Genomic DNA, 15,558 nt, shown 5'->3' on the forward strand with positions numbered 1-15,558 from the left:
ATCCTTTAGCTCTAAGAGTACGGGCATGCTGCCTTTTTCAAGCACTGAGCTTACAACAAGCAGTTTCTCTGAAGGTTGGAGTCCCAAGACCCACAGTAACGTGCAGATTCAGCAGGCTGGGTGCGCAGCTTGTGGGGGCAACTCTGCCAGTCACTAGAGCAGGAGCCCAAGTTTACAGCACTGCCCCAAAAATGTGTTGACTAGCCATGACCTCAATCAAAGCCAAGTCCCTTGGAGGTTGTTTCATGAGATCCCTTCCTCCACACCAACACTCTTTGCCCCTCCAAGCAGGAATGGCAGCGTAGATTTGTAGGCACACTGTGTAAACAGCAAGAAGCACAGCCCCCTACAACTCAAAGGAGTTCCTCCAAAGGAGGAATTATCTTTTGGGTTAGACCAACTTTTGGTGCCTACATAGACCACAGCAGTAACAAGTTTGAGCAGGAAAAGGAAGATCAACAATCTCAGGCTCTGCTAACAAGTTACTCCACAGCCCGAAACATGTCCGTCTCCTTTCCCTACCTGTTAGATCAGCATATCATGCCTTTGCAGCACGACTGCAGATCCACAGATGACAAGCAAAAGAAAACAGATAATATAAAAGTTATCATGTTTGGCCACAGTGGAAAAGAATGGCTATTTATTGCAAAATTCAGTTCTATTCTAACTAGAAAAAGCTTATCTAAAACTGCCATGAAGAAATAAAAATACTTCAGATATCTGCTACTGATATAATCAAGACATCCTGTATGATGTAAAGCTGGGCTGCTTTCCAGGATACTAGCACGTATAAGCATTTACAGGAATTTTTCATGCAGTGACCAACACAGACCTGGTTCAGGGTCACATCAGAGCCAAGAAAACACCTTCCAAAAAACAGACATTGACAGTCTGCAGCGTCCTCCTCAGAGGCAGAATTATATCCTCCATTTGCACTACAGCTCTTTGATGCAACACATGCTACCTTGCTGGTTTGATACTTGCTTTACCAGTTCATTTTGCAGTTCAGCTTACATTTGCCAAATCGTCAGAGACTTCAGAGAGCTTTGCATCACAAACTCGTTCAAAAAATATCAAAGGCTACTACCTTTACTCTTCTTGCTGCTTTCCTTCTACCTTGCAGCCTTCCAGGCCCATGCAGTGCAGCCTCAGAAATCTGCTAGTGAAATAAGAGGCTATGAACAGTCCTGCAGTCATTCCTGTCACTTTTCTCACTCAGATAAGCTCCAAGGTCCAATTTCCATAGGCATTTGAGCATCTAGTCCCTTGAGTTCCTTTGAAAGTTAGCTCATATTCCTTTCCCAAAAGCCCACTAGTATTTGCAACATTCACGCACTACATTTTAATCTCTTAATCTAAATTACAAACACTGTGGTCTCTTTACAGCATTCACAGCACACTTAACACAATAGGGTCCTTATCACCAATATGTATTTCTGCAGTTAGCATAAATACTCATTGGGGAAAAAAATAGCCTTATCGTGTAGGGATTGCATTTCATTTGCAAACAGTAAGTATCTGACAGAACTAGGAGTTAAAGGGAATTGCTTTAATAAAATGCAACACAGGTAACAACACATGTAAGTCCAAATTTCACTGTATGCTTACATATTAAATATTTTTTTGTTAAAACTATTTGAAATACTCAAAAGACCACACCTTGTGTTATGTGTTTGAGGACTTGGTGGTAGTAAAGATAAAGCAGCCCAAAGCCCTAACAGGCTGGAATGCACCAGAACTGTCCAACACACAAAATAAGAGCACAGAAACATTAGCCTCAAACCCCATTAAATGCAAACAGTGCCTGAATTCCAATGAGAGGCTCTGAAAACTCCAGCTTTACTACCTCACCCCACACCGCCGCTAAATGAAGCGTACCTTGGGCTAAAAAGACGGTGACTGGCTACCATATGGCTTCACGTCCATGAACTGTTTGACTCACTGCATGATAATCCATGAGTTGGGTCAAACCATTTTTTGGAAGATAATTCTTGGTGCAATCTAACGTTGTAACAGCCCACGAAGCCGGGCTTCATTCCCAGTTAAGTCACTTGTCACCCCGAGGACGATCATGGCGTCAAAGAACTACCCCACTGAGGTTTCCACATTGCTGCTTGGGGGAAAAGAAGCGCAGGCACCCTAAAGATCTGGGGCATATAAGTTGCTCCCCCCAGACCTGTCCCTGCACCAGAATTCAAAGGGAATACCTCAAGAGAAGATGCATTAAGTCAAAAAAAAAAAAACTCAAAAAGCAGACCAAGACTCATCAAGGTACAAAGACACCTATGCTCATTGCATCCTTGCTCGTAAGGGACTACCTGTCCTAATGCCCTCCAGAGAAGCACTGGTACCTGTGCTTATCTTCAAGTATACTAGCCAGAGATTAAAAGCTTGATGCAGAGGAAAAGTGCCTACAAATCATAGCAGCTCCAAATTACATCAGCGTAACAGCTCATTCTCAGTTTTGCAATTCTAGAATCATTACAGTGCCAGGACTCAGAACTCTCTCGTGCTTGGTACAAGCACAGAGAAACATTTCCAGCAAGCAAACAACTCCTACCACTTCATTACTCCATTAGGACATTTCTTGCACTCAGATTGATACTTACCTCCATATCCCTCAGCTCATCATTGCCCTGGTTCTTTTCTGAGTCTTAGATGATGCATAGCATAGGGCAGCTTAGATCACTATGTTTTCAAACAGATAATAGTCAGTAGCAAACAAAATTGTTATACCTTACTATAAGAGGGAGACATTCATTACCATAATGCTTCTACATAACATTAGATTTACAGATACTTATCTCAATAAACAAGTTTCCTAAAATATTTCAATGTGCAAAAGTGAAACATATGGGACAACCAACCTCTTTGAAATACAGTTAAGAGTCAGACATAATTAGGTCACAGCCATATTGCAGCACATTGAATTAAGAACAGTTCCATCTCTATAGTTTTTATATTTTTTATTATTATTATTTATTTATTATTTTTTATTTTTAAGGGTCTATAAGCACTGGAAGTACCTAAATCCTATTGAGCATTTTTTAAGGAGTGGCAGTAGGAAAGAAAAGAAGTTTAAAAGTATTTCTGCAGGTCACCTAAAAAGAGCAAGAATATAAACCAAGGGTTTCAAACCCAGTCTTACCCACAGTAACTAAGTGCTAATTTTAAGGCAACGCACACTGGTGATCGCTGAACCCTGTCTTTTGAGCACCACCTGAGCATCTGGGCCTTTGCTCCTTGCTCAATTCTTACTGCTAGACAGTACAACAGCAATGCCGTCATTAACACTGGATTGATTTCATGTGTTCCTCCTCACATTGCCACCTCTGTGTAAGGTGACAGCCCTACACAGGACAAGCAAGACAGCTGCCAAATCACAAGCCACTGAATATCTAAGTGAGTAAACAGCTAACAAGGTTAAGACCACAGTAGGTATTCATCCTCCAACCAGGTTTCCAAAAGAGATATCGGTATACATGCATAGTCATTATTTTATGCCTGTTTTCTTCTTTTCACCATCACCTCACACAAGCTCAGAAGGGAAAACAAATTGGAGCGTTGAGGTTGTTCAAGGAGGTGTTTCCAGACCTTTGTGTGCATGAATACGTTCAAGTAGACTCAATTTCCCTTTTCAAAAGCAAGAGCTAGGTTTGAACAAAACAAGGAGCTGGAGTCCTCGTTTCCACAGAGCAGCTGAAATCCTCCTGTACCCGCTCTCAGAGAAAGCCATATTACAGCTTACCTACCATTGTATTGTAATGCTGCAGGTAACAACACCCTTTCTGTTTGACACAAACATAGCAGGAGACACGACCCTTTCTTAAAACTACTCTAGCACTACATCCCTTCTCCTAGCCTCATCCTACTAGCTAGAAATGAAAAAAAAAAAAAGGGCAAAAATTTGTAGAAATGATGGCTTATGCACAGAATACTATCTTGAGTTTAAACAGCTAAGAACACAAAACACAGTGGCTATATATACCCTACACATTTTTTCCTGTAAAAATAGCACCTTACATTTGTTTTCTTCAACACACAAGAAGTTAAAATAGAAAATAAGAACATTTATTAATATTTATAAGCCAACTCCTCTATTTATCTGCAGGCCTTGGACCTGCACAAGATATCTGTGCCAACAGCCTTCAGCAGCTTTCTCTGCTGACTACTTAACTATTATGTTGATTACAGTAAATCCCACTGAACTGGTAATCCCATTCCATAAAAGACCACAAAGAAGGCAAATGAACCACTACTTTGAAAAAAAAAAAAAAAGAGAGAAAAAATTAAGAAAAAAAAAAGAAAGGGGGGGGGGGGCTGTCCAAGAACAACCATCCCCCCTTCCCCAAACTGCCCACTGAAAACACCCCCATTTAGGCAGGATTACAACCCAGTAATGAACAGCCACAATCAAGGGAAGAAAGAATTAATGAATTAAATCAGCTCTTACCAGGAGAATATCTTCAGCAAAGGTGTTTTACCTCAGGGGCCAGGGTGGTTCTACCCAGCTCTAGAAGGTTCTGGAACCCCTCAGCAGTTCTGTGAAGGCATCTGTAGTGACTTGTACCTCAGGTAACTTGTCCCTTCTTCTTCTCGCACACCTTAAATCTACTCACTATTCTGCTACATGGTGCAAATAGAGTAAAATGAATGTGTTGTTTGTGTCTTCCTCAAAATTCTCTGTTCTAAGGCCATATGCAAGGTCAGTAGGTAGTGGGGAGGCTAAGGCTGTGCTTTCCTCTGAGGAAAAACACATTAAAGCTGTAGATCTATCTCAAGCATTTGGGATTATCTCCTTCCCACATCTTTCAGCAGGGAAAGGCCTCTTCTCAGCACATACCCTGTGCATTTTCAGATCTCCTCTTGTGTGCTGGGGGGAGCTCAGGGCAGGAAACGGCTAGTAATGCCCCCAAAGTGCCTTTTGGGTGCAGAGCCTCTAGTGACAGCCTAGCACATCACCCTTATTCCTAAAATGTGGCCTCATCCCACCAAGGTACCTGATAAGCAGCATCCCTGCCAAGCGCCTCCTTCAGCACACAAAATGGCGCCGGGTCAGGGGGGGCAAGGCCGTGGTGCAGTCTCAGGGCCCTGTGTGCTGCCGCAGCATGCACATGCAAAACAAACATATATGCAGTAAATCAGGTATATACTTGAAACATGGAATTTTTCCTCACATCTTCCTCACTTCTGTGAGAAAAGAAGTGGGCTGGAAGTGCTGCCCAACTCTTTCTGATGTTTTTACAGCACTTAGCATAATGGGGCAGCAGTATTTCACATCAGGGCCTGGAGGTGCCACTGTCAAGCAAAAATATTGTCTTAAGGACCAATTTCCGGAAACAATTTCAATTTCAAAACTAATTTATTTGGAAGGAAGAGAATTTGAGCTGCCTCATGTCTAGATTAACAAAGATCCAGTAACAAATATGGAGTTTTATCTGCAGATCAATTGTGCACGTTTGAAGCCTGTTTTCACAGCTGCGAATGCATTAGGCAGATTGCAAAGGTCGGGTCTAAGAAAGTTTCCATAGGTGGCAGCATTACTGCAGTGTTTCAGTAGGAAATGGAGATGAGCATTATGGTCGCTTCAGCACTGATAGAAAACTCCCTTATGGGAAAAACCTTCTAGGAATTAATTACTTTTCTATAGTGCCGTCACCCAACACAGGCAGCCGTGCAAACCTGGGGGATGAATGAAAAAAAAAAAAGCATCCAACAGAAGGGTTGTGTCTGAATAAGGCTTAGTAATGAACTTGGTATTGGTACTGCTAATTTATAGTTTTTAATAGGCCTGTTACTACTAATGAAAAGCTTTACTTTCAGAGCTTTATTAAAATTCTGTTAGGAGTTATTATGAGGCTCCTGTGAAAGGGCATATTTTTACCCTAAGTGTCTTCTTTGGGGTTTCTTTGCCTTTGGAAAAATTCAATTTGTTCTAATAATTATATACTATGTGAAATATACTGTTTGAAATGGCTCACGGGTAGGAAGGAATTTGGTAATTCTCACATTCCTATATGTTTGTATTGTATTCTATGAGCTGTTTTAAAATGATTGATGTAATCCCTCTGAGAAGCTATTAGCAACTACCAACAAATTAGGGTTTGTGCAAAGCATTGGCTTAATCGCAGCCTGAAGCTCTCTGCTTATATCCATGGTGCACGTAACAACATAGCTAGCTTCTTCAGATTGCTGGCACATCCACCATGGTGCTGGAACAAAAAGATAGTATCTTCCATGTGCTTGGGAATCACTTTTATTTTCAGATGTTGGGGGAAATGGAGAGATCGACATTTCCATGTTCATAAAGAGTTGTTTCACACATAAATGAGCCTTGCCTGAACCAAAAAGATCTCGACACTCTGCAACAGTACACCAATGCTTTCAAAAACATCAGTCCAACCACCAGTAAGTATCCATAGAGCCAAATAGTAATATATAGTCAGTTGGATTTGATATGAGAGCTGCCCCTCTTGGGGGTTATCACCCAGAAAGGACTTCCATGACTTTAACTTTTCTGACGTCTCAGTGAATAAAGTGTGTCAGCCAGGATGATGGCTTTTACTTTCATGGACTCCCATACTGCAGGAATTAGACTGAAACCCAGAAAAAAGTCATCATGTTGCAGGCCAATAAAGAGTAAATGGTATCCACTCTTGTCTCCAGTTTGGGTTAGATTTGAACTGCTGACCTGGAAGGGAAAGATTGGATTCCATTACTAAACTCCTGAGCATTCCTTGTTGTCCCTGACAGATATGGGGCAGATAGAGGTGGGGAGGAAGGGAAGGAGTATATCATCTCAATCATCATCTTTCATCTGTTTGGAAGATAAACAATCAGTGGATATATTTCACTGTGTGCCTAATAGGAGAGTATAATGTAACGTTATCATTTTTATGGGTTAGAAGGCCTCTCGGGACATGGGGGAGCAGAGTAATATATGTCTTTTCTCAGCTGAAAATGTGACACAGTGCAGTTATATAAAACATTTCCCACCCAAAATTGAAGGGGTAGCAATAAAATAGCAGCTGACTCATGAGTCTAGCTCTGATTTAAGAGCTAAACCAGCAATTTTATTGAATATGTCTATAAAGAAAAGGAAAAAAATATTAAGTGCTTTTTCTACTCTTCAGCTCACCTTTTCCAGCCATTTCATTTCCCATAGTATAGGTTAACACAGAAATCTTCACAGAATTTCCTAAATCAGTCTTTTTGCAGCATTGGAGAAGAGTCCTGAAAGGTGCAAACATGGGAATCAAGAGCAGCATTCAGAGTACTTTAATCTAGGTAAGCACTCATTTGGAGTTTCAGCGTTGCAAGCAGCTGTCACGTGTCCTTAGGGTCGGTCCCTCTAGTAGGCATTATATTGCTCTGAATTTTAGAGTCAATGTACAGTTGCACTGGTGAACATTAAACAGGCGTTACCTATGTTTTAAAAACTGATTTGTGACTTTGGAAAAGCATACTGTCGTCCTTAAAATTTGTGCAAACATATGTCTTCTTCAGATTAGTGAGTAAATTAGAGATTCAGGGTGAGCCTGCTCAGAAAATGTCCCACCAGTAACAGACTCTGACCTCTCCAAGGCTAGGGCTGTTTTTTATTGTTACCTTTATGGCTGCCCTCACCAGGCACCCTTAATCAAACTTTTCTGCTTTTTGGTAGGGTATTTTTTTCTTTCACCACTAATTAGGTGACTAAATACAATTATAGTATCATAAAACACACTTATTGTGACCAGCTGTATGCAGCTGGTATAATTTAGTTTTCATTGTGAGTCTTGAATTGGCTGTACTGGCAATGCATACATCTGTGTTATGGCTGACTACACGTGGAGATAAATGAAGAAAATCTGGGGGGTTACTCCCTAACATAGCACATCTAGAGCACAACTTTTAACTGTAGACAAAGCCAGCGTCACACTGTCATACACACAGTAGTAGCAGAAGACTCTACAACTGACTTCCCTCAGCTAGCTGGGTCTCTGCTTAATCAGCTTCATATGTTCATGTGATTCAGAATTCCTGCTTACCCATTTACATTCAGTATTTAGGGTGCTGGTAAAGAAATATCCCAAAGGAAGCTGCCTATTTTCTCACTGCTGCTGTTTCACATCTGTCTCATCTGGTTATGCTTTTGCTTCCCTCTCCTGGCTGTTTTCATCCTAAAAAATACAAAGAAAATTGCAGACGTATAAACCAAAGCCTTTAGAGAAGGCTGAAGAGAAGACATTCCGTGTTCTATGAGTTATGCTGGCTCATTTAACAACTGCAATGTAGAATAGAAATTATCCAGCATTTCTGAACTCCCATATCAAACTTCCTTGCCATCCTGGTACAGCTAACACCCTGTCCGCACATCAAATGTCAACCTTAGGTACATCAAGGACAAATACCCAGAGTTGCCCTGAAGAACTTGGAAGTATTCCTGGACCTAAGTATTAACTGAAATGCCACATACCTTTGTAAACATAAACGGGAGAGACTGACCAAGCCCGTCTAGGATTTATTTTTGTGGGGACCCAAAATAAATCTCAACAAAGAAGAAAGAGTGGAGGGATTTCCACTGAGGTTTCCACTTGAAGCATTTTGAGAACTTTGTCAAGTCCCCACCAAAAATCATAACATTTCATAGATAACTGTAACATAAACTGGAAGCCTCACATAAAATTTTTACATTTTGATGGTGACTTTTATATTCTTGTCACACAGATCTGAAAGTTAATTGTAACTTCTCCAGGCTTCCCTGCTGTTTCACAGCACTTGAACCAACGGTCTTCGTTCCCACTAAAAATAAAGGAACATTCCTTTTAGATAAATTCCTAAATTCCTTTTAGATAAATTCTAAATTCCTTTTAGATATTTCTAAATACTTAGAAGTATCTGTTTTTTTTATTATTTTTTAGTTTTTGTGATTTTCCAGCGTCTTCCGTCCACTCAAGCTCTTCCCCCTAGTCTTATCCCTACTTCAACCATTATACCAAGATTCGCTCTTTAAAACTGACCAGCAAATTTCCATTCCTGTTTTCAAACATTTTCCCTAAATATTCTGAATTTTCCCCTTGAGCTAAATATTCTCCCTAGAGCACAGGACTCTCTTGCAGCATGACCCATTAATACCATAAAGAGCAGCTAGTGTGTGTCACATCGATTAGGTCAGTGCTCTGTGAGGTAGGCAAAATTCAGGGAATGATGATGAATTGGTTTTTGTTTTCTTACAACAAATTGAAAAATGCAACGAGCCCACAATTAGTTGCTCTATCTAGCCCACACACTGAACTTAATTAACTATTTAATTAAGCAATGAGTTAACGCTATTGTTAGCAAAACGTGATATGGGTCATGCCAACCACTCTTCCTCCTCTTTTCTGCCCCTCCTCCAGGCATCCACTCAAGTTTTATCTCCACAACAAAACAGAAGCCTGTCTTTGTTACAGCTGCAACACTGGTGGCATTGACGGGAGTACTCATGTGTCCAAAAATAACCAAGCAAGTGTCCATTCTGCTTGGAGCCATCTAGCATCATGTCCTCATGCTTGGCACATCCCATGAAATCCTACACCTTCTCTGATGGAGATTAAAAAAAACAAGATCCTAACTACTTGTATACGTTTAAAGGGGCAATGACTTTATTTTCCTCCACGTGTTAAGTTATTTCTTAAGCATTTACGATACCTGCATATCTTAGCACCAGTTGTTCACACGGTTATTTTCTGTGTTCTTGGCTAAATTCCACCATGGGTATTTACTTCCTACCTTGAATTTCCCAAGCAGTTTTATCTGATGTTTTCATTTTTTTGTCTTGCAATTTTTCTGACATCACATTACATCTTGTATGCCCAGGACACATTTTACACCTAAACCCAAAGAAACTTCAGCTCTCACATATTAAATAACAATCCCAGTATCATTCACGTAGCATCAAGAGGTGCAAAAAGAAGTCAGAGTCCTTAACGTTCGGTGCAGTAAGAGAACCCAAACACACAAAACCTAGCTAAAGACACCATTATTGCTCCTGCTTGTGGAAAACAGGAAGTAAGAAGTTAAATGATTTGTCTTGCTCATGATGTGAATGTGAAACAACAGACAACAAAACTCAGATTCTGTAAATTCCTTGTCAGCCTTCTAATTATGAACTCTTGATTTTATAAAGAAAAACTCTAGTATCAGTCCCTTTTTGATCTGTGCTGTCATCTTATTTACTACTTAACCGATTTCAAAACCTACCACAGAAAGGGCTGCAGGTCAGTACTAAGCAAAGCAGATCCTCCATTGATACAACTTGTAAATCAAATGAAGGCAGCTCCAGTTTATAAAGCATTATATAATCCCTGGGAGTGCAGATTGCTAGGGAATAAAGCCTGTTTCCAAGATCAGTTAACTTTCCTACCTTCCCGTTCAACTGGAAGGATTTCTGACAAGATGCAAGTGGAAACATGAGCCCAGATTACTTTGTTTTGTTGATGTCTATCAGAACAAAATGAGAAGCAATAATATTTAACAGTGTGCGTAGCTGTGCCCTCTTTAGGAGTCCTGTAAACATCGGACGCTTGGAAAGCAAAGGTCTGATGGTTTATTCCTGCTGTCAACAGAAGCCCTAGCTGGGCTGGAATGCTCCTCATGGAGATCTTGATTTGAGCTGTCTCATGGCCAAAGCCACGTATCTAAGTGTAGGGAGTAGCCCTGGATAAACATCATTCTGATTCGTACAAATTTATGGCTGTCAGACTGGGCCCCGTGTATGGTATTTTCCAATCCATTCTGTATTCTTTCCTCAGCCTCCCCCTCAAGACCAATGTCTCACTGGTTGCAGAAGAATTCAGTGTTGCATCTAGAACTAGTATGTTTTCCTGGTAAGTACACACACGCCCATCACAGTCACAGTGAAAGCAAGGTACTTAGCCTACAAGGGTCACATTTTATTTAGACCACTCTGGATTACATAATCCATGCTGTGTAAGTGGCAAACATGACACTGAAATCAGTGGCTTTCTGCAAGTTGGAAGGGAAAGAGGGGCCATGCTCTGTGGAACTGCAAATTTGGCAAGATAGGATGAAGCTGGTACTACAGACTGGCTGCTGCAAGTTATCCTGATGCTGGTGGCACACAGAGAAGAAAAGTTGAAGAAACAGTAAGCAGAAAGAGAATCTGTTTCAAGCTGCTGCAGAAAACACCTCTCAGAAAAGACCTACCCTTTGCTGAGGATGGCCAGCAACAAATTTAATGAGGGCACTGGTTTCTAATGCAACAGACCAAGTTCAGGATCTTGGACAGAAGATCTTGGGCTGCCTAGGACTGATCAGAAGAACCAGAGTTTGGTTTCTGCAGGGTCCATGGAGGAAAAAAATGTGTCCGTGTCCTTTGGCACAGAGCCAGTACCTTGTTTAGTATCGTTTGGAGACATGGATCATGAAGGTTAATGTATTTAACAGCAAGACAGTCCTCCTGGCAGTTTTGCGGGAAGTCAGATAGCATGGGAACCCCTGGAGTTGCTCAATGAATTGATGTTCTTGGTAATTTCCTGCCTGCTATTGGAAACAAAACTGATAAGGTTGTTGATTTCTCAGAGCCCCTGCGGAGTCCAGAGAACTTCCAGTTTGTGGGAATTTGAAAATATTTCTAGTGACTGTCCAATTTGGACTGTAACCAAGTTTTGGAGAGATGAAATTTCTCTTAAACCAGAAGACCCTGATTTTTATTTTTATTGGGGGGACAGGGGTGTAGAGGTTTGCTTTACTCTCAGTTTCTTCTAACTTTCTACAATTATGATAAAGAAAACATAGAATGATAAACGGACATGTTCTAACCTTGTGGTTCTCTGCCTCAGAGCTTTTCAGCCTTGGATTCAATGTCACCAACAGGAGGCAAGTAGGCTGGCTCTGCACCCAGGAAAGGCTGAAACAAGCAGCTTTGTAAGAGGGGAACTTGGAAAGTCTGGTCCCTGAGCCTTATAGCTGAATTCTCTGGTATCTGGTAGGATGCAAACTTTGATTTTTGCCTGGATGAATTCTCTGGAGTCTAATAAGGTCCAAACTTATGGTGCAGCTGCTGTCAGTGGAGGCAAAAATTCAGGCTGTCTCACTATCACATTTTCTTGGAATTGGTAAGCAACTGAATATCCTTGAAGCATCCATTCGTATGAAACCTAATTGGAATAGGTAATTGAGTCAACAGCTACTGCAGGGAAGTGGACAGACATCAAGCACGAATATGCTAGCCTCATTTTGGTTTAAGCAATGGAGCTAGGAGAAGACTATTTTTACTTCAGTAAAGATAAAGGAAATAAAACTGCAGAAACACAGCTTCACCCAGTGGTCTGGCATAATGCTAGCAGTAATACTTACACAAGCCCTCAGCCTATTGTTAGGCAAAGTAAAAGGGATTAACTTGAACCACTTTTAATAATTAAACCTTTCAGTAGTGGTTCAGATGAACTCACTTTGCATGCAACACGCTAAGGAAATGTTACATGACTAATTATTGCATCTCTGTGCAGTGCCTGGTTAGATATATCATCTGGATCTTGTCTCCTCACGTGAGCATCCTCTAAATTCCACACAGTTTATGCAGATGGCTCTTTTCAAAGATATCTGGATGCCTTCTGGATCTATCTGTGCCTATTCACTGTTCTCCTCACCCTTTTATAGATAAACCACACAAGTATTACAACCTCTATAGTTCTTATCTGAAGGCAAATGGAGATATATAAATATCACAGAATCATAGAATGCTATATGTATATATATGAGTCGTGGCCGAGATTTCCCTCTTTGTACTTCAGCAAAACATCTGGCTCACCTGTCAGCATCTGATTTTAAAGTTGTCAGCAGGTTCTGTACCTAAAGCCTGACCTAAAAGCCACTGAAACTATAGATCTGTCTATAGTGACTTTGGAGAGAGGGGGCAAAAGGCGTAATATTCTCACAAATCATTACTATTTTTTGTGCTACTTTAGTGATAACAACTCAAGCCACGGAATTAACTTATTGCACATTAACATTTAAGTGAGCGCTGCAGCAATGATCTTATCAACCAAATTTCTCTTTCAGGTTCATGAGTTCAGGTTTGCACCTGGTCTTTGTGTCAGGGCAGGCACCATCTCTTCCCCCTCCAAGGACTGTGAAATCAGCTTTGGATGATAGAATGATGAGAAGGTAGGAGTCTAATTGTAGCTCATAAATGGCTGAGGTGCCCCCCATGCCAAAAGTTCCTGGGGTTGTGCATGTTCAATCTCTGCAACTTGACTGGCAGGAAGAATGCAGCACATACCAGCTGTATTTGTGCAGCTGGGGTAACCAACAGCTAAACAGGGCGTAGTGAAATGTAAATGAAGAGATTTTGGTGGAGCTAGAGAAAATATCAGTGTCTTATGGCAAAAAAAAATCCACATTTCCGCTTTTTTTTTTTTCTCCTGCTTACTGTTTGATTTGCTTGCACAGCAGGAGAGATCAGCTTTAAGTCTAAACCCAAGAGTTAGAATGGAGAACTAATGTGTTTTTTTGGAAGGGCTGGCTATCAGACGAAGCTACAGTGCAGCATTTCTGCATTGTAAAACAGAGAGTAGAAATAGGATTTCAAAAAATAAAAATTGATAATTTAATCTGATGACTCAGAAGCAGGATATTTTAATATTCTTCTGCATACTTGTGTTTGTCCAAACCAAGATTCATGTAGTTTAAATTAATTGATACTCAAGTATCAGTAAAGGAGTTGTTTACTTTTCTTCTCCTTCATCCCCCATGCAGTCTTTTACGAAGTAAATTCTGGTTGAAAACAAATAAATATATATACATTTTCTTCTGGGATATAAATACAGAAATCTCTCTGTTTACAGGCAGAGAAAGCAAGAAACAGGTTCATGTTAAAAACCACATACAAGGAACTTCAAAGGAAAAATTCTTCAATTCCAGATACTGAGAGAGGTGCAAAGAAGATAAAGGCACTGAAAGGGAAAGGGAGGAAGGTCAATAAGCAGATAAATTCAGGGCTTACAGTTGTCTAGGATTTTTAAATAGTCTCTAGAGTAGGCCAATTAAGTATCACTGTTAAACAACATGCCGTTTTCCTATATCTCAGGGGTTCTCTCTACACAGCTACTTCAGGCTGTATCTTCTACTGCAGACCTTGAATGCATTGCAGCCCTGGGGTCTTTGAAGAAAGAGATACGTTTTCCTTTTGGATGGCAGCAGTTGCCTGTGGCAGAAACTGAGATTTATTGGCAGGCTTAATTTCAAATTTCTGTCTCTTTCACTGGTATCTTGTAAACACCTTCCCAATCGCCAAGCTGTGAATGACTAAATGTCTAAAGCATGAGCCGGTAATTTAGTGATTTGAATCCTGATATTGAAAGCCACAAAAGCTATTTGGCCATCTGCATGCCCTGGCACATGCACGTATAGTAACTTGCACAGCAGTGACAAAATGAAAAGAAAACAACTGGGCCTGCTGCAACTTTCGATCTGTTTTTGCTTCGCTGAGGATCAAAGAAGGGGGTTAGATTTTGAAGGGCAAGGGGAGAGATGAAGGAAGTAATGTAGGGGAATATGTGGGAGAAGATAGAATGGAGAAGCATGGAAAAAACAGACCCTGTGAGCACTGGAAGATGTCCTGGACCAAGGAGGGAGATTCCCACCAGGCAGGTGAATTCTTACAATGAAGCCTTATAAGAGAATTGAGTTCTACACGTGTAAAACTTCATGGCTAAATTCAGGATAGCATATCAAGCTTGGGGCAAATTTTATGCAAAACATGACCCAGTTACTGTAGATTCTCAAAATCAGATGTCTTTCAAACTAAGCCTAGTTCACAAAGGCTTTCAGAGCAAGAATTAAATTATTTTTTAAATAAAAAATATTTACAAATAAGAACGCTGAGAAATTTCTTCTCTAAATTTCAGCAGCGTTTCTCAGCAGTTTTGACAACTGAAAATGCTTGCAGCTAAGTGAAAAGCTGAAGAAGTTTTGTAAGTAACAGTCAACTGTTTAATGAGCTTTCCTTCTCTAATTATGTGATAGAAGAAAATAGTCTCTCTGTTCTAGAAATTTTTCTGTGAACTAGCATGAATCGTCTGGGCTTGGTACCTCTGAAATTGTAGCTGTAAGCACAAGTTACAGAAAACCCAAGAAACCTGAGATGAAGGCATACTTTTTAGGAGTCTGGGCTTTTGCCTTTCCATGCCCCCGTTAACAGGCTGTGTAACCACAGGTTCTCCCCAATTAAACTAGGTTGATAAGGATGTGAGTCTGATCCATCACTTAAACAGTCATTTACGTCAATAAAAACAACAATAAAAAATCAGAACCATTACTCTGCCTTCACACAGGGCTGTCACCCCTCCAGTCTCTATGCTTCTTCAGTATTCCCAGCCCAGCATCACCACCTCCCGCTCCTGGACCACTCACGTCAGACACAGTTGGATAGCTTGCCAGACAGCTGCATCTGCTACACGGGGTCTCAGGGCACAAGAGGCTGCCACACAGCTCAACAACCAGCGCGTGTGGCTTCTAATGAGGGCGTGACACAGAAGAGTCCTCCTAAAAATATACTCTCCCCAGCCATCT

The 15,558-nt window shown here is 40.8% G+C and overlaps 2 protein-coding genes across 2 annotated transcripts in view; one reads left to right on the forward strand and one right to left on the reverse strand.

Annotated features, from left to right (window-relative positions):
* Positions 1–5,036, reverse strand: part of EBF2 (EBF transcription factor 2) — a 152,156-nt gene extending 147,120 nt beyond the window's left edge. Inside the window, exon 1 of the mRNA XM_083811655.1 lies at positions 4,454–5,036. The gene's annotated coding sequence lies outside the window, so the exon portion shown is untranslated. The remainder of the gene's footprint in view (positions 1–4,453) is intronic.
* Positions 5,037–13,126: 8,090 nt separating this feature from the next.
* PPP2R2A (protein phosphatase 2 regulatory subunit Balpha) overlaps positions 13,127–15,558 on the forward strand; it is a 48,076-nt gene continuing 45,644 nt past the window's right edge. The window contains exon 1 of the mRNA XM_083811858.1: positions 13,127–13,152. Within this exon, the coding sequence (XP_083667984.1) occupies positions 13,142–13,152 (11 nt within the window). The 5' untranslated portion in view covers positions 13,127–13,141. The remainder of the gene's footprint in view (positions 13,153–15,558) is intronic.

This window comes from Anser anser, assembly GCF_964211835.1.
Source record: "Anser anser genome assembly, chromosome: 26".
Classification (NCBI taxonomy): Eukaryota; Metazoa; Chordata; class Aves; order Anseriformes; family Anatidae; genus Anser; species Anser anser.